At 35.7% G+C, this 20,754-nt stretch overlaps 1 protein-coding gene across 1 annotated transcript in view; it reads left to right on the forward strand.

Annotated features, from left to right (window-relative positions):
- The window catches only part of efl1 (elongation factor like GTPase 1), a 318,909-nt gene extending 299,075 nt beyond the window's left edge, over window positions 1–19,834 (forward strand). The window contains 2 exon segments of the mRNA XM_030126047.1: window positions 19,224–19,313; window positions 19,315–19,834. Coding sequence (XP_029981907.1) covers window positions 19,224–19,313; window positions 19,315–19,575 — 351 coding nt within the window. The 3' untranslated portion in view covers window positions 19,576–19,834.
- Window positions 19,835–20,754: the final 920 nt, after the last annotated feature.

A 20,754-nucleotide genomic window follows, 5' to 3' on the forward strand; every position in this document is an offset into this window, starting at 1 on the left:
TATGCTACATATTGGCTTTTTAACATTTTTGCTTACATTTATGGGCATTTTCACATCATATGATACAAAATTCTTTCATATTTCTTGCAATAAACGAGTTCTGAAGATTTTACTTTTGCCAATTTATGATTAATGTTTTTTTTAATATTACAGGTGAATGAAATGGCTTCGACTAGAAGATCTTGCAAAAAAAAAGCCTGACGTATTCTGCTACATCTGCGGTGAATACACCATTGTACCTAACAGGAATCAAGTCACAAGTTTCATAAAGCGTGCTTACCGATCTTATTTTGGTCTTAATTATTATATTTTGTGAGAAGATCAAATTTTTCAAAATCAAATTAGCAAAAAAACCTGACCTGATTGAGAAAAACATGTCATTTTTGGATTTAGCGGTGCAAAGTGGTCCTAATTCAGTTGAAAAAACCTAGACAACTTGTAAAAAACATTTTCTGTAACCCAGTGTTATTGATAACTTTGCAGCCCCAGTTAGAAATGATCACAGATCATTGAGTTAAACACATATGCAGCTGTTAGTTCAACTGGGAACAGTGGGAATCAAGGCGTTGGAGTAAGTAAGAACATTTTCCTAAATTCTAGGAGTCACAAATTTTTGCCAGTATGTAAAATAGGCCTTAAAAAGGTCTTAAAAAGTCTTAAATTTACCGTGTAGGAACCTGTAGAAACCCTGCTTACAGCCAATGAAAACCCCAAATTCAGTATCTCAGAAATTTAGAATATTACTAAAAAACAATTATTTTTATTTTTATTTTTTTAAAGTATTTTCAACACAAAAAAGTTGTACTGAAAAGTATGAACATGTATAGCACTCAGCCCAATTCAATCTACAGTGGCTCAAATGAGTGAAATACTATCATAATAACCTAGAAATACTGACAACTCCAAATTTATCTCTGTTTAAGTGTAAAAAAAAAAAAAAAAAAGGTAAAAATTACATGGAAAAACTTCACATTTATGAACTATCCTTTCACAAAAAAATGTGGATGACCAGAACAAATATGAACCTGAAATATCTTAAGATGCAACTGTAATTTTAACAATATTTTAGACCGTGCTATACATATTCATACTTCATACTTAATTCAATACAACATTTCTGTGTTGAAAATCCTTTTCTGTTTTTTTTTTTTACTTCTAGTTATATTGTAATTTTCTGAGACACTGAATTTTGGGTTTTCATCAATTGTAAGTTATATTCATCAAAACGAAAAGAAAATAACACTTGAACTATATCAGTCTGTGTGATGAATCCATGTATATATAAGCCCATTTTTCACATTTTGAATTGAATTACTGAAAAAAAATCAACTTTTTGATGACATACTAATTTATCGACATGCACCTTGATGGTGTTCAGATCAGATTGTTCGTTTGTTTAGAATATAGCCTGAGCTGTGTGGATGTTTACACCAAGTCCAAACCAAGGTTATAATAGTTTTGGATTTTTCATTATAGTTTAGTTTTATTTAGTTCTGACTTTTTTTTTCTCTAATTCAGTTACTTTTACTTTTTAGAGCAGGTTTGCTAGTTTTTATTAGTTTTTGTTTTTTTCTAAATGCTTAGTTTTAGTTTAGTTTTAGTTTTGTCATATCTTTTATCTTCTTCGCCATCTTATTCAAATAAATCCCAGACAGGACTATGCTGCTTTCTCCCAACTTTAGTCTCCATGTTTCCAGGTAGAGTGGGGACCAGAAGACGACTGGAAACCACAAGTGACGAGAAGTTACGGACTGTTAAATATCATATGGTGCCAGCAGCTAAAATTATTTGAGGGAAATAAATCGATTTCGTATCAATCCGACACTGACAAAGACGAAAACGAAGGGAATTTTATCCAGAATTTTTATACATTTTAGTTAGTTTTATAAGCACACAATACAGTTTCAGTTAGTTATTGTTTTTTCTTTTAATTATATACAGGGTGGGGAAGCAAAATTTACAATGAACATTTAGTTGTTTTTTCTCAGCAGGCACTACGTCAATTGTTTTGAAACCAAACGTATATTGATGTCATAATCATACCTAACACTATTATCCATACCTTTTCAGAAACTTTTGCCCATATGAGTAATCAGGAAAGCAAACGTCAAAGAGTGTGTGATTTGCTGAATGCACTCGTCACACCAAAGGAGATTTCAAAAATAGTTGGAGTGTCCATAAAGACTGTTTATAATGGAAAGAAGAGAATGACTATGAGCAAAACTATTACGAGAAAGTCTGGAAGTGGAGGAAGCAACAAAAAACGTACCAAAGCTTTTATTAAAGCTCTCAAATCCAAAATCCTAAAGGATCCAAGAGAAAAATGGCAATTGAACTTGAGGTAGACAACAAGACCGTTAGAAATGCAGTAAAATATGATTTGAAGTTTATATCTTACACAAGAACACCAAAACACTTGTTGACAACAGCAACAAATCCAACTTCAGCAATTTTTGGGAATCATGTTTATGGCCGCCTTCTAGCCCAGATCTAAACCCTCTGGATTCTGCTATTTGGGGCATTTTAGAACATGCTACCAATAGAACATCACACAGCAATGTCGACTTTCTTAAAGATACTATTAAAGAAGAATGGGAGAAGTTGTCACCCAAATATTTGAGGAACACTTGCACAAGTTTCAGGAAGCGTGTGAAGGCAGTTATTGAGAAAGGAGGACACATAGAATAAAAACATTTTCTATTATGTCAATTTTCTTGTGGCAAATAAATTCTCATGACTTTCAATAAACTAATTGGTCATACACTGTCTTTCAATCCCTGCCTCAAAATATTGTAAATTTTGCTTCCCACCCTGTATATTTTTTTTATTTCAGTTCACGAAAATGTATTTACAATTCTAGTTTTCGTCATTTCGTTAGTTTTTGTTAACGGTAATAACCTCGGTCCAAACTAGATCATGATGGAAGTACCTCATATTATTTCATTTTATCCTGTTTTCGTTTTTATTATATATTTGTCGTACTATGTTTGCACCCAACTAGTGTATCTAAAGTCTGTAAAATCAACTAATTGGAAAAAGCAACACTCTCTGAAGCTATTCCACACACACACACTCTCAGCTGGAGTGTGACGGGCTTGTTATGTCGGGCTATAGGTCTGGTTAATGAGACGCTTCCCTCGGGGGAGGCGGGATCAAAGCTGCATTAGACAACATGTGTGTTAAAACGTTATACCTGCCGCTTGGATGCCTCTAACCCTGCACACACACACACACACAGACGTCTGAGCTTCATCTGGGCCATATGGACGGTGTCGGCCGGGGTGATGGGCCGCTGACGACACACCCATCATACAGACATGTGTCTGGCACCACGTCCACGCTGTGATTTAAACACCTCGCCGTTCTCTGCAGCGTTATTAAACAGTTCACCGAGCACTGATGGTGATGACAAGGGGAATCTGCCTCATAAAATAGTGTCGGACCGCTTCATTATCAGCTCGCTTACTCTGACGGTCGACACATCATTTAAATATATGAATAAAGACACAGACACACACTTTATTAACCCTATATAGGACACTCATACAAATACTGCAGTAACAATACTATGTGTTATTGGAGGACATAACAAGATTTTATTACTTTTGTAAAATTTTTCCGAATTTTTAGTAGAAAATCAAGGTCAGTGAAGTTTAAGGCCGCACGATATTGGAAAAAACTGACATTGCGATTTTTTGGAACTCTGCGATATGAAAAAATACTCAGGAGGATATAATAGCTGCGTGATGCCGACGTAAACGGTCAAACAAATTAGTTGTGTTATGTCTCGTTGGGGGTGGGTCCTTTCTGTGTGGAGTTTGCATGTTCTCCCCGTGTCTGCGTGGGTTCTCTCCTGGTACTCCGGCTTCCTCCCACCATCCAAAGACATGCACTGATAGGTTAATCCAGTGTTTTTCAACCTTTGGGTCAGGACCCCATGTGGGGTTGTCCAGAATTCAAATGGGGTCGCCTGAAACTGAAGCACTGTGGTTCTGTTTATCTTTCAAATGTTCATTGTGGTCGGTTTCAGATGCTGCAGCTCTTTCATAATTCATAGTTTGAGTTATTTTTTGTTCAGTATTAATTGTCAGCCTTGTAAATCCAAGCTGGACTGACTGTACATATCCTGACCAAGGAAAATCCAATTCTCACTTTGTGCAGTAATCTACACCTGGCTTTTCTGCCTCCGTTCAGAATAATATACATTATATAGACTAAATGTCATCTAAAATTAATGTTTATTTGCAACATAGTACAGCAAACTATTACATGATCAAAAACAAACAAAAAAAAAAAAAGCCTGTTTTGAATGTCTGGGGTCGCCAGAAATTTGTGATGTTGAAATGGGGTCACGAACCAAAAAAAGTTGGGAACCACTGAGTTAATCAGTAAATCTAAATAGCCCATCGGTGTGAATGTAAGAGTGATTGTTTGTTTCTATATGTTGAACTGGTGACATGTCCAGGGTGTACCCCGCCTTCGGCCATAAGTAGCTGGGATAGGCTTCAGTGACCCCCGTGACCTAGTGAGGATAAAGCCGGTTCAGAAAATGAATGAATGAATGAATGACCATCTCCTTGTGTCAACAGGTGGAAGACACTGTCGACGCAGAACGCATGTTTCACTTTCATCCTTCTTGTATACTCAGTGCCAATGAAAACGCAATGCTTGAAGATTCTTGTATTTTTTTAAATCGATGAGGATTTTTATTCCGTAAGCTCTTTGGAATTAATCATAGGCCATTTCTATACAGTAAAAATAAAAAATCACCTCCAAATTTGTTGACAAAAAATAAGGATAAAGAAAGAAACTCAAGGACCCCCAAAACCAAAAGTCACAAAATTCAGTTCTAGAATGCAGTATGAAATATGACCTCCATTTGCATTCATACAGGCTGTAATACGCCTTCTCATGGACCTCACAAGCCTTCTGATGTTGTCCTGGGGTATACTGACCCACTCTTCCTCCAGAGCTGTAACCAGTTCCTGTCTGTACTGTGGAGCAGGAGTCCTATTGGCAACACGGCGCCCAAGCTGGTCCCCGCAGTTGAACCAGTTTCTTCATGCCTCTGTTGCATCCTGACTATGGTGGACACATTGCATCCAAAACGGCGCGCCACCTGCCGAGCAGAGATTCCGGCCTCCAGGAGCCCCATAGCATGGCATCTTTGGTCACATGTCAGTCTAGGCATCACTGAGTTATTGCAAATGATTTTTGTGCTTTTCAGCTTACCTTTATATACAGAACATGACCGCTCCTTAACTCACCACAATTCCTTAAGTTGAGCAGTTCATTGCTGAGCAATGAGAAAAACAAGTCTTATGAATGCAGACAAGTTCATTCAAGCGTGACAATAGCTCAACCCGTCTCAGGTTGTTAAGAAATTGTCTGGGATTATCTTTTACAGGTGAAACTTAAACATATTGATGCAGCTCAGGAACAATAAAACACATTCAAGTGTTGCGTTTTCATTGGCACTGAGTATAGCTGAAATAATTCCAGATAACTGACGTTGCTTTCCTTTTTGGCACCAAGTCTTTGTTTTCAGTGATTTTCTCTTGTTCGTTGCTCATTTTTCAATGTTGTTACCAGCGACTCACTCCATGTGCAGGGGCGTGGTCTGCTTCTGCAAACTGATTAAGAAGGATTGTGATTGGTGGATGGCTGTGTGCAGTGTGTGTCAGGTACCCAGGTTGAAATCAGATGAGAACAGGTTGAGTTTATTTGCCTCCTACATTGCAGGACCTGCCATGTGACTATTGCACACATGTACATCGTGACAGCAATGCTGAAACGATATATTGTGCAGCTTTAGTGAAGTTACCATATTTGGTCCGTTACCCGCAAGTGGCAAAAAAAAAATCCAAAAACTATATATAAAAAAAAAATACAAGAAAAACAAACGCGTGTAAGGTGAAAGGAACATATGAGACCACATTTCCTCCAGCATCATGAAGCACTTTAATGCGACTTTCATTTTCAGCAAGTTCATTTTGAACAAGAATGAGGATTTTCAACCTGAATTCACTTTTTATTGCAAAATTTAAGCCAGAAGGTTATCGAGCATAACATTCAACCACTAAAACTATTGTTCCCGTTCAGGGATCCAAGTAAATAACTATAATTTCACATCTTAGTCAAGAAATAATAATGTGCTTCGCAATTTTTAGATCCCCGAAATGGAGTTTCAGGGATATAATGGTTTTACACTGCTGGATCTTCCACTATCGGATTTCCTCGGTGTTTTGGCGATAACTAGGACAGATTTGGTTGGATTTCTTCTCCCTTGATATCCAACATAGTGGACCCCTAGTGGAAGAACCCTATCGATTTCAGCTTCTCTATGAGTATCTATGAGTGTGAGTATAAGTCATCCACATGGGGGCGCTTTAGTTGAAAATCAGTTTTTTGGACATAAATCAAACAATAATAAGCTGATTGACATCAAATTTGGTTCATATTGACATATGGTGTCTTCCAAATGTCTATTTTCTGTCTACCATCCAGAGTTCAGATGGGGTCATTTTCATTCATGAGGTGGAGTTTTGTGGGAAAAATTGGACCATTATTCTGCCACTATCAGGTAGATGTAGCTCAAACTAAGTTCATATCAATCGTTTAACAGTTCTCTTTCTTCATGCCACTACCTCGACTTTACATGATACCATATTTTGACACCAGGTGATGGTTTTTTTCCAAATGGTTGGGGGAGCCAATGAAGCTCAAACTTGGTTCAAAAAATCTGTTTTTTTGGACATAAATCAAGCAAAAATAGGCTGATTGAGATCAAATTTGGTTCATTTTGGTCGTCTTACAAATGTCTATTTTCATATGGTGTCATGGTGGAGTTTTGTGGGTTGTACAGCAGAGGATTGGGGGGATTTTGGGATATACCCTTACTGTCAGCCCCCAACAGTGTAAACGTCATTTCTTTTGTTTTTTTCTCCTTTTTTAATTGGAAAATATGGATAGCAATAATACTTCTATTTTAGCATTCAAAATACCTTTTACAAAGTTTCATACTGGTGTATCGACTGTTACAGAAACATAAAAAATGATTGTGCTAATTACCAGTGCTGTTCATTTAGGGCAGTTCAGGTATAAACCTTACATTGGGGGGTTTTCTAGTAAATTTGTTCTGTGTTTAAATGACGTCAATTTCTTTCAAATCTTGGAAATCAGGATTGTAAGAATAAAAATCAGAGTACAAACATCATTTCAGAAATCTAAATATTCTAAAAACCAGTTGAAACATCCAAACTGACTTAGTTTCTTACTGTGTGATTTCTATATAACATAAAAACAGCTGGTCACACATTGTCCCACAGTGGCTAAAATACTAGAAATGAAGGAACTTTCTGTCATGGGTGTTAATCTAAGAGTATTTGACCAGTTTTAACTCCAGTACCAGAGGCTTTTCTTCAGCTACACTTTGCAGCTGGTCTAGTCTGAGAATCATTAAATGAAACTAAAGTGCAGTCACATGCAGAATAATTGAAAAGATGAACCGTGATACAGCTCTGTTAATGTAGTTTCACTAACTTCAATTACAGCCTGAAAGATAATCAGATTAAAGCATCACATGATCAAATGAGGCATCAGAACCAAAAGCTGAAAACAGAGGAACTTTAATTATTGACTCTGTCTGTAACTGAGTTAATGCTGTAAAAACCCCATGTGGATCTGTCATTTAAACAGGTACATTCTACCGTTAAAACCAGTTTTCATTGTATTAAAATAAGAATATAACATATCACAGATCCTCATGTAAATTGTGTTGGTTGTTTCATATATTTATTACCTTTAAAAACATATCAACACTGAGAATGAAAGAACAGACAACCCTGTATTTAAGCCTAAATACTAGGCTTGTAACGGTACACAAAATTTTTGGTTCGGTACGTTTTCGGTTTTGAAAGCCACAGTTCGTTTTTTTTTTTTTTTCGGTTCGGTATGGGAAGAAAGAAAACCCCTCAAAATGTCTTTAATACATTTATGAATTTTTGAAAATTTTTCCCCCAATTTTAAAAAAAATTTGAATATAGAAAAACAGGAATATAATTCTGCTGCTATAAATTAAATAGAAAATAAAAGAAATTATTAATATTACTATATGTATTTTAAACATTAGTATTGCACTTTTCCCTGACAGGTAGTTTTGAACAAACAACACAAATCTAATCATAGTTCTGTCAGTTCACATTCTGCATAAAAATATCAAAAAAATTCCACATGAAGTGCAACATTAACAAGAGGACAAACTGGTATTCTGTTTAAACAAACTGAAGAGCAACACTGACAACAAAAAATTAACCAAATTATTTATTTTAGGACAGATAACAAACTCTTTAGGCCACTTTGTGTATGTGCGCGCGTGCAGGGTGCGATTTGTCGGGGGGATTTTTTTTGTTGTTTTGGTCGGAGCCATGGGGTGGGGGGGTCCATAACTAACATGACAAACGCTGGCGTGAAACGAAAGTGAAACTTTATATACTTTCAACGTCTAACTCCGGGCTCTGTTCCTCTGTTATACAGTGTGCATGAGAGAGAGAGGGAGAGCTAGTGTTAGTGTTTTAGAACTACCGTAGTTCATAGGTGGTAAACAACATCCGTCTTATCACCGTCTCTTTCCTCGTTGTATCTTTCACCGGGACCTGAACTGATCCCAAACAGGACTGTACTGATGGTGGAGGGTCTTCAGTCTCTTCCTTCCAGGTTCACATCATATTTGTTGTTTTTTTTAACCTTATATCAGCTGTTATTTCGTATTTCGGGTCAATGTGCACATCCTTCAATATGTCCGTGTGGAACTTGCGTGGATTTAAAGTTCCGCATCAAACAACATCTTTCGTTCCTTTTTTTTTTCTCAACATATGCGCCATTTCGGTACAGCTGTGTACCAAACCGAACAGGTGTGTACCGAAACGGATCGGTTCGGTACGTATACCGTTACAGGCCTACTGTACACAACATACTGGTCACAGTACACAGCTGTCAGTATAACAATACAATATCATGGTGTATTTATGCTTTTGTACTTCTGTAATGAAGTCAAATAGTTGTCATCTCCTCTGGTCACTTTCTGATGCTTTGAATATAGGCCACGTGGTGTTTGTTTTCTTCACCATGTTAGACCAACAGTGACTCACTACTCCCTCTAGTGGTCACATGAATATCACTATAAAATAATAATAATTATATCCTATATATGCGTATATATCCTATATTATCTGTATATATCCTTTGTGCTTATCCTGTTATCCATTATCCTGTTTATTAAATATGCATTATCCTGTTCTACATATTACTCATCCGTTATGTAGAGCAAGGTTATAATAGTTTTGGATTTTTATTATAGTTTAGTTTTATTTAGTTTGGACTTTTTTTTCTCTAATTCAGTTAGTTTTAATCAGTTTTTAGAGCAGGTTTGCTAGTTTTTGTTCATTTTCGCTATTTTCTAAATGCTTAGTTTTAGTTTTCTCATATCTTTTTTATCTTTTTCACCGTCGTATTCACATAAATTCCAGACAGGACTCTGCTGCTTTAGCCCAACTCTAGTCTCCATGTTTTCAGGTAGAGTGGGGACAAGAAAACGACTTTAAATGATAAGTGACGAGAAGTGACGGACCGTTAAGTGTCATATGGTGCCAGCAGCTAAAATTGCTTGAGGGAAATAAATCAATTTCATATCAATCCGACACTGACAAAGACAAAATCGAAGGGAATTTCATCCATAATTTTTATAAGTTTTAGTTAGTTTTGTAAGCACACAATACATTTTCAGGTAGTTATCATTTTTTCTTTTAATTACAGTTTTTATTTATTTCAGTTAACAAAAATGTTTTTACAGTTCTAGTTTTCGTCATTTCGTTAGTTTTCGTTAACGGTAATAACCTTGGTGTAGAGTTGGCTTTTATATATTTCAGTAGTTTTAGTAGTGTATGTATGTTTAATATTTTACCCTGTTGCTTTTGCATGTGCCTATTTTTCAGTATTTTGTGTAATATTTTTATACAGTCTATTTGCACTGTGTTTTTTGCTGCTAAACAGAACAGAGCTGCTAAACTGATTTTCATTGTTCCTGTGACAATAAAGATCTATTCTATTCTATTCTATTCTATTCTATTCCGTTTGTATCTCTACAATCTAATACATTGGCATTTTTGGTAGGATTTAAGAACTCTTTATTCTAAGTACTAAGGATCATTTTAGCTCATTTTTAGCTCACCGGCCGATAGACCATGAGCTATTGTGTCTGGTATCATCTTTGTTAGCGTCGTCGTCATTAGCGTCACCTTCATTAGCAATTTCTTCAAATGTTTTTTTTATTATTATTATTATTATTTAACCAGGGGAAAAAAATCCCATTGAGATTAAGAACCTCTTTTTCAAGGGAGTCCTGGCCAAAAGGCAGCATGGAATACAACATACAAAAATATACAGGACAAATCAAACTATGAAAAACAAGTGCAAGATATTGAGTTAGTCTCTAGCACTTTGAGTTTGGATTTAAAAGCATTTCAGGAGATCAATTTCCAGTCTTTTAGCAACATATTCCATGTGCAAGGAGCAGAGTAGACAAATGCCCTTTAACCAGTGCTGTACGGACGAATGGCACAGAGAAACATCTTCTCCGGCAAAACTATTTGTTGGATTAATTTCAAATGTTATATGTAGCTTCTTTGGGACAATGTCTACAAAGTTTGTTAATACAGGGTGACGCAAAAAAATGGGAACTTTTTAACAATCCAATAAAACCAAGAGTGATGGAAGAAAAATATTTTATTCATAGTAATTGAAACCTTAAAACATGCCATTTAAGAAACAATGATGGAATTTTCATTTTTTAAAAATGACTTCCTGTAGATGGCGTCCTCCTGTACGAATGCATTCTTGAAATCTGCTGTTGAGATTCCTCATTGACCGCTGCAACATCTCAGCTGGGATACTGTGAATTTCATCCTGAATTCTCTGTTTTAACTCATCCAGAGTTCTTGGTCGAGTCATGTACACTTTACTCTTCAGATAGCCCCACAACAAAAAAATCATAAACGGACAAATCTGGCGATCTAGGGGGCCAGGGAACGTTACCGAATCTTGAGATCACACGGTTACCGAACAATTCTCGCACAGCCGCCAATGGTTACTAAAATGGGGGGTGTTTTACTTGCTCAAGGTCACTGTCTCGCAGTGCTGCCACTTCCTCGTGTCTGCCAATACGCACTTCAAAAATTCTCGTTTTTTTGGGTCACCGTGTAATTTTTTAAAAATGAAAATTCCATCATTGTTTCTTAAATGGCATGTTTTAAGGTTTCAATTACTATGAATAAAATAGTTTTCTTCCATCACTCTTGGTTTATTGGATTGTTAAAAAGTTCCCATTTTTTTGTGTCACCCTGTAGTTAGATTTTTTAATTTTTGACCAATTTTTGAAATATTAAAAATGTGAATTCACAAAATTGGTTTAATTCAGAAACCAGCATCGATCCTTCGTGTCAACTTTGTGCTGAATCCACTTGTGGCTGCAGATCACCTTTGCGTGTACGCACCGTGACCTTCCTGTCATTATTTCACTGGTGGCCATCTTGCCTCACCTTGCATCATGCACCTCATCATCACCCCCCCCCCTCCCCCCCGGCCTGCTCATTGTCCTGTTGCCATTGTCTCGGCCTCATTAAAAGTTGTCTGTCTGTTTGCATTTGTCGACTGACGCTTCCTCACAAAGAGCTCATCGTGAACCCCCCCCACCACCACCACCGCTCCCCTCCGTCACCGCCGCCGTCCCCCGACCCTCTGACTTGCCTGCTGCTTAGTGCTGATATCAGCATTCCTCCTGACAACAATTTGATATGGCCTGCATATTGGATTAACATAAGAATGAGTGCAGAGGCAGCGTGAGCAGGTTTGGAGCGTTGTATTGTTGTGTAACTGGAGGGTTAGTGGTTCCTGTGGGGACGTTTACATTAGATTTCCATCAGAATGGCGCTTTTGTTCAGCTTGTAGACGGCAGAATTGCATGAATAAGTCTTATATTGATCAACCACAGCATCTGTCCAACAGTGTGTGTGTGTGTGTGTGTGTGCATATATGTGTGCGTTGTGTGTTTTGTGAGTCTTCGAACAAGTGCAGCCAGACAGATATTTCAGCAGAACCCATATTTTCTCATATCAGCTAATTAGTCACAACAAAATGCCAATAGACAAAGAGCGTTAACAAGTGCGTTGACCACATAGAGCTGATAAGTATCATCCGCTGCAGGGCTCGACCATTTATCCGCTTAATTGGTTTGTAGAGGATTTCCTTTATGAAAAATCACAAAAAACACAGCTTAAGTGCAAAATGAATGTTTCCTCTAGAGACCATTCTGTCTCAAAATGGAGTTAGTTTGTGTAATATATTCCGTGCTGATGTGATTTACTGATTCGTAATTATTTGTGTTCAGTTTTAGTAAAAAAAAAAAACTTTTTTTTATTAGCAAAACTATCAGTAATTAAAGAAAACATACAAGACAATGATACAATAAAATAAAATGAAGAATTTATGCCATCTGCTCTCCATTCTTATAAAAAATAATAGAATAAATAATAAATAGTCCAGTCTATCATTGCTGGTAAATAGTTTTCCTTCTCCCTGACTCTGAAAAGTTAAGAATTCCTATGCCTTGAATTGAAAATAAAGTTTTAATAAGTTTTTTTCGCCTCCAACAAAACTGACAGAAACCTGAAACTATAATTCAGTTTCGTTGTAAATAACGTTTGTTGTACTTGACACAAAAAAAAGTACAGAAAACTTTTATGAATCATGTTTTGTTTGTAATTTAGACAATGGAAAAAAAAAATTTGAATGGTTCATGGTCGGATCAATCGACCGTAATCCAGTGCTAATACACAGACATCCAGATACAGTATTGATCCATATGTCTGTTTAAGTTATAAGTAAGTAGGAATTCTGATATTCAGACATTGTTGTATTCCGTAAAGTCACATCCATTAACTATTTATTATTACATCAGTCTCAAAAATATGGCTGTTGTTCATCGCTCATTATTTCTTTTGCCAGTGTGAGATACTGAACTGAAAATACAGAGGAAACAACAACAAAAAAAGAAAAACAAGTGGTTCCAGGTACAACAAACCCCGCCCCTCGCACGTATTGTCGCTTATTTTGGAATCGATCCAGCTGATGTCATCATGTCTATGTGTGTGCTGATGTCAGTGTATCAGTTGCCTCTATATATTCGCCAAGTTTAAAGTAAATTGAAACAAAATTGATGTTTTCCTAGACATTTGACATTTTCGGCCATTTTAAGTAAATGGGAAAAAAAATACGATTTTAAAAATTCATAAAAAATCTAAACTTTGATATACTCTTCCCTAAATGTAATCACATCTATTCTGGGTCACTGGCAATCTATAAACCCAATTTGGTATGAATTCAACCAATAGTTCTGCTGCTACAGACATTTGAACTTTTGCCCATTATAAGTAAATGGGAAAAAAAATATTTTAAAAATTCCTAAAAAAAAAAATTAACTTTGACCTACTTTTCCCAAAATGTAAAGACATCTATTCTGGGTCACTGGCAATCTATAAACCAAATTTAGTATGAATTCAACCAATAGTTTTGATGCTAGAGTGTTAAACAAACAAACCAAAAAGAATACCCCTTGCTTCCCCTTCGGGGGGGGGGGGCATAATAAATAGTAAAGGATAAGTAATATCATTCTGACAGATACAGGAGCAGTGAAAGAAAGAGGAAAAAGGAAGACATTCTGACGACAAAAAAATGATAACAGAACAATAATAGATATGTTGAGACAAAAAAATGCGCCCACATAATGTCAAAATAAATGAAATAAAAACTAAATAATGTACACGAATACATTTTCTGCTTTGGCGGAAAGTTTGTTTTTCACCATTTTCATGTTTCATGTTATTGTCTTGTTGCGTCTTTTTCATCTTATATTAATCTGTCTTTCAGTTTTTATGTCACTTGTGGTGGTACCTTCTTTGCATTTTCTTATGCAGCGTAACATCATTTCTTTCCTCTGCGTTTCACATGGTTTTGATCTGGTGTCTCAAACTCACTGTAGTTCAGTTCAGCTCGATGTGATCTCCAGTGGGTCGGACCAGGAAAATAATCCAAGGCATGAAAACCTATGAATAATAGCCCATTTTTCTCTTTGTTTTAGTGTGAAAGTTTTTTAGTAACTGAACACTGGAAAAAATCAAAATCTTACCAAGTGTATTTTTCTCATTTCTAGTCAAAGTATCTCATCACACTTAAAAGAAGACATAATCACTTAAAGAGTAACTTTTCAGTGACATATAAGAACTGATTTTTAGACAATAGATCTGGAAAATCTTATTTCAACAAATCTTGCCAAGATATTTTTCACTTGTTCCATTGACAGATTTTTTTTTTTTGCTTGAATTAAGCAAGAAAAAATCTTGAATTAAGCAAAAAAAAAAATCTGCCAATGGAACAAGTGAAAATTATCTCGGTAAGATTTCGAAATCTATTGTCTAAAAATAAGTTCTTATATTTCACTGAAAAGTTACTCTTTAGGCAATTATGTCTTATTTTAAGTGTGATGAGATATTTTGACTAGAAATGAGAAAAATACATTTGGTAAGAATTAGATTATTTCCAGTGTTCAGTCACTAAAAAACTTCCACACTAAAACAAAAAGAAAAATGGGTTATTATTTATAGGTTTTTATTTCTTGGATTATTTTCCTGGTCTAACCCACGGGAGATCACAAGATTTTGTAAGAGTTAGATTTTTGCAGTGTGTAAACACATTATTAGTGAGGTCATCAGAGCAGTATTGTTACCCAAGTTTATGTGAGGTATCGAAATAACACGGAGAAAATGAACTTTTTGAATTTTAAATGGGTTTATTCACACTGAAGAAAAAAAAACTCAAATTAAAAAAAAAAAAAACAATTGAAATGTGTGCCTGTTGTACTTACAATACATCAGTAACCATTACTTTCTACTGGTCAGGATGAGCTGAGGTGGGGCAGGGTTCAGGGTGGGGGGGTATAATTATGTTTATTTCAGTTTACTTTTTTTTTTAAATTTATTTATACACTCTAATTAACCCTCTCATGCATAGTGGTCACTACAGTGGCCAGATATTCTCCAGCTGTTCCCTTATATATTCATGGATTTATTTGTTTTAGTTCCATGTCCTCCTGAGACCCAGCAATGCATTTTTGTCCTCTGTAGGGGACTAAAGTTTGACAGTTTTAATAAAAAAAAAAATAAAAAAAAAAAAGCTGTTCATTGCAAAGGACATTCCATTAAAAAATAATAAATGAAAATAATTTTAAAAATGTATCTGAAAAAACTTGCATTTTGCAGTTTCCAATCAAGACGACTGTTTAATGTAAAAATGCTAAAAATTTTCACTTTACTGGGATCTCAGAGGTTATGACCAACACAGTGGGACGCTCATGCATCATCTGCACTGACATTCAGACCATTACTCTGCTGTTTTTCATAAACCTGGTCTGCACTAACATGTTTGAGTGTAATTTTCCTCAAACAAAAAGTTTTTGGGGTTTTTTTATGTATTATCTCCTTGAAATGAGTAAAACTAGTATTAGAGTATGATAAAATGTGAGAAAACATCCGATTAGCTGCATTAAAAATGTTTTTATTTCATAGTTTTCACACAGTATAGTCACTTTATGATGATGGGTTTTAAATATATCTGTCTTGCTTCAAAAATTTAACGCATGCTGTCCAGCTGAGTGGACATTTTTGTAACTCCATAAAAAATATATTCATAAAAAATTTAATCACATTGTTTTTTTTATGCCTAAATAGGAATAAAAAAAACACTGGAAAAAAAAAAGTCTTGATTAAGGTTCTCATAATTCATGCATGAAAGGGTTAAAGTGCTCTTTCATTTGTTGTTTTTGTGTTCATGTGTAAATGTGTGTCTATATGCATATATTTTTATACTTAAAAAAAAAAAAAAAAAAAAAGGGAAGGTAAATTGTAATTCTCTGATTGGAAGGGTCCTATTTTTTCTTCAACAACAAATTTTTTTTAAAAAAAAGGAAGAAAAAAAAGCTTTAAAAACTTACAAAAAGGCAGAAAAGTCAAGGTGCTGTTGCAGTGAATATCTGCCTCAACAACTGTAAAGACCAAAACAAAGGCGGCGTGCTTTAGCTGTATATGTGGACATAAGCCTGTCTACTGGGACACTATGTCTCATTGGACCGTGTGGACGTCGTCTGAACCCGCTCGGTGTCTTCCAGGTGTCTGTGGGTGACTCTCGCCGTCACAGATTCACACTCTGTTCACTCACATTATCTCAGCGTCGGCTCTCGTCGCCTGTGCCAGACGTCCGACAGCATTTACCCACTGAAGCGCTCAGCGGAGCCCTTGACTGTTGCAGGAAGCCCCCCGCCCCCTCTCGCCCCCTACTGCATCCCATTGTGCTGGGGCATATGCTGCTCACGTGCGGTGTGTGTTGTACGCGGTGTGTGTCGTCTCCTGTAATCCGCCCGTTGTTTGTACTCGCTCTCTGCCATCTGTCCCAGTGGAAACCAGAGACAGGTGCAGGACACTACGGCCCACATCCACCGCTACTGTAGTCGTCCTGAGTGGGCGGGGGTGTTCCGCACCAGCACTGAGGCCGTTTGTCTGCTTTGAAATCATCAACGCACAAACGGCTCAGTGCTCTGTCTGGGGTCCTCTGGGACCCAGAGCACAGCTGGAGGCTGCATGCATCCCAGCAGACGTTCAAAACAAACAAAACACACACTTACACTGTAAAAAATGATTTCTAAGAAAGTGAATAAAAGCATTATTTCTAGAACAGTGGTTCTCAAACTTTTTACAGTGGAGTACCCCCTCAAATCTACTTTTTTAGTCCAGTACCCTCAACTCTAGCTTCAACATTTTTAAAAATTAGGAAAATTTGTTCCTGTACCAAAGATGTCTGTTTATATTTTCAAAACTTTGTGTGTATGTATGTGTGTATGTACAGGGGTTGGACAAAATAATGGAAACACCTTCTATGATGCCACAATGTTAGGTGTTTCCATTATTTTGTCCAACCCCTGTATGTGTGTGTGTGTGTGTGTATGTGTATGTGTGTAAGTGTACATACATACATACATACATACAACAAACCATACATACATACACACACACACACACACATACATACATACATACATACATACATACAACAACCATACATACATACACACACACCACCACACACACACCCACACACACACACACGCACGCATACATACATACATACATACATCTTTACAAACACACATACATCTTTGCAAACATACATACATACATACAAACACACCATACATAGACAAATATGCACATACATACATCTTTACAAACATACATACATACATACATGCACAAATACATACATACATACATACATACATACAAAACATACATACATACATACATACACAAATACATACATCTTTACATGCATACATACATACATGCATACATATACACAGAAATACCACATACATACATACATCTTTACAAACCACATACATCTTTGCAAACATACATACATGCACAAATAAATATAATACATACATACATACATACATCTTACAAACATACATACATACAAACAACCATACATACACAAATACATACATCTTACATACATACATACATACATACATAGCATACATCTTTACAAACACACATACATCTTTACAAACATACATACATCTTTACAAACATACATACATACATGCACAAATACATACATACATACATACACACACACACGTACAAACATACATCTTTACAAACACACATACATCTTTGCAAACATACATACATACAAACAACCATACATACACAAATACATACATACATACATACATACATACACACACACAAACACACATACGTACAAAACATACACTCTTGCAAACATACATACTACACTACATACATACATACACAAATATGCACATAATACATCTTTACAAACACACATACATACATGCACAAACACACATATATACATACATACATCTTTACAAACATACATACATACAAACAAACAACCATACATACACAAATACATACATACACACACAAATACATACATCTTTACATGCATACAACATACATACCTACATACATACATACACACACAAATACACACATAAATCTTTGCAAACATACATACATACATACATACATACATCCATACATACATACATACATGCACAAATACATACATACATACATACATACATACATACCTACACACATACATACATACATCTTTACAAACACACATACATCGTTCAAACATACATACATACATACATACATACATACATACATATATACATACATACAGACATACATCATACATACATACATACATCTTACAACATACATACATACAAAACAACCATACATACCCAAATACATACATCTTTACTACATACACACACACAAATACATACATACATACATACATACATACATACATACATACATACATACATACATACATACATACACAAATCCACACAACATCTTTACAAACATACATACATACAAACAACCATACATACACAAATACATACCATATATACATACATCTTTACAAACATACATACATACAACCATACATACATACATACACACGCGCACACACATACATACATCTTTACAACATAGATACCTACATTATGCATACATACATCTTTATTAACATATACACACACATACATACATACACACCATACATATATGCATACATACATCTTTATTAACATATACACACACACATACATACATCTTTACAAACACACACTACATACATACATATATGCATACATACATCTTTATTAACATATACACACACCATACATACAAACAGACACACATGTACATACATACATCTTTACATACATATATGCATACATACATCTTTATTACATACACATACATACACACATACATACATACAACCACACATACATACATGTGTGTACAAGAATGTGGGACTCATTTCCTTGAACTTAAATTTTTTAAAATTATTGTAAAAATGCATCTGTCATAGAAAAGAGCAAAATGTTACTCTGTTGTGTTTTCCCAGAGAATAAATATGTTTCACAGCTGATATTTGACAGAAACAGTTTGTGTGTAAATGTCTTGTGGGTTTGTTTGTGTCTGTTTCAGGTGATCAGCAGTGATCCATACTGGGTTCCCACCACAGAGGAGGAGTACCTGCACTTCGGGGAGAAGGCCGACTCTGCCAACCAGGCGCTGAAAATACATGAACGCCGTCCGCCGCCGTAAAGGCCTGTACGTGGAGGAGAAGATCGTGGAACACGCAGAGAAACATGCGAACACTCAAGCAGTAGAGACGACAAACATGGACAAACGCTCCTCTTATGGTCGATACTGGGTCGTTTCAGGACTTCACACCTGCTGCTGCTCCATGGAGGTCTGGGAACAACAGGACGGACGGACAGGCGGACGGACGCTGGGTTCATTTTCAGAAGACATTCGTCACAGCAGTATGCAATGACTAAGAAGGAATTTAGTTTCACTGTACAAACATTTCCATTACAATAAAAGTGATGCAATAGTACTGTACTGAAAATAAAGCTGTCAGGGATCTGTTTTTTATAGAAACTGGCTGATTTCTGTTCATTTTAAACACATTAAAGTATGTGTGTGATTTTTGACCAATTCAGTTACACCATTCTGTTTTAAATAATAAATTAATGATACTAAGAACTCGTGGTATTTAATGTCATTATTGCTTTGTTCTAGTCATGCTGATTGGAGATACAAACATCACCATTTTTCATGACCGTTTTACATATTTAACTATGATCATTTTATTATTTTTGTCGTCTTTTCATGGTCATCAGACGTTCAGAGGCTCCATAGTGAACTCGGAAGCACCGTCATCTCCAAGAAACATTGGCTCACCAGTAAAACCTGTATAGTTTGACAAATAATCGTTGTAAATGCTTGTTTTTATGTTGAATTAGTCGCCCATATTTCCGTAGAGGTGAGGAGATCCAAATCACAGACTGAGATTCTACATCATCATATCAGATCATTATCTTTAGGTGTCATCAACAAATCCTAATTTGAAGGTGTATTATAAGCTTAAATGACGTATTTTGTTACGTCTCAAGTACAGTCAAAGAATTACTAGACCATCACAAGTCATCAAAAACAATGGTTATGCAATCAAGTACTAAACTCCTGTGAGTATCATGTGACTAAAACAGACAGAAAAGAAAACATGGAACACCTAAAAGCACTGGTTTTGTCAGTACAATGCCATAGCTACTGATGTAAGAACTGAAGTGATTTTGGTTATTATCAAGAAACATGGAAGATGGATAGATAATCAGGTCTGAATTAAACTGTTATGAGCTATTTTTGTTGTTATTATATTTTTCCAACAAATGTACCTTTAGTTGTACCAGGCATTAAAATGAACAAGAAATTTGAAGAAAACAAGGGTGGTCTAAGAATTTTTTCCGCACTGTATTTAAGTGTTAAGTTTAAGGTTATTGTAAAATCTTGTTTACATATAATATTATAATATAATGTCAAATCAAATCTGCAAATCCTCTGTCCTCTACGGTTCCACCTTTATTTGGGCTTCCATTCTGCCTTTTTTTCTCATCTGTACATTAAAAATTAAGTGCAGCTGTTTGAAGTGTGTTTTTAAAGCTTTTTGTCC

Source organism: Sphaeramia orbicularis, chromosome 3 (assembly GCF_902148855.1).
Source record: "Sphaeramia orbicularis chromosome 3, fSphaOr1.1, whole genome shotgun sequence".
In the NCBI taxonomy this organism is placed as follows: Eukaryota; Metazoa; Chordata; class Actinopteri; order Kurtiformes; family Apogonidae; genus Sphaeramia; species Sphaeramia orbicularis.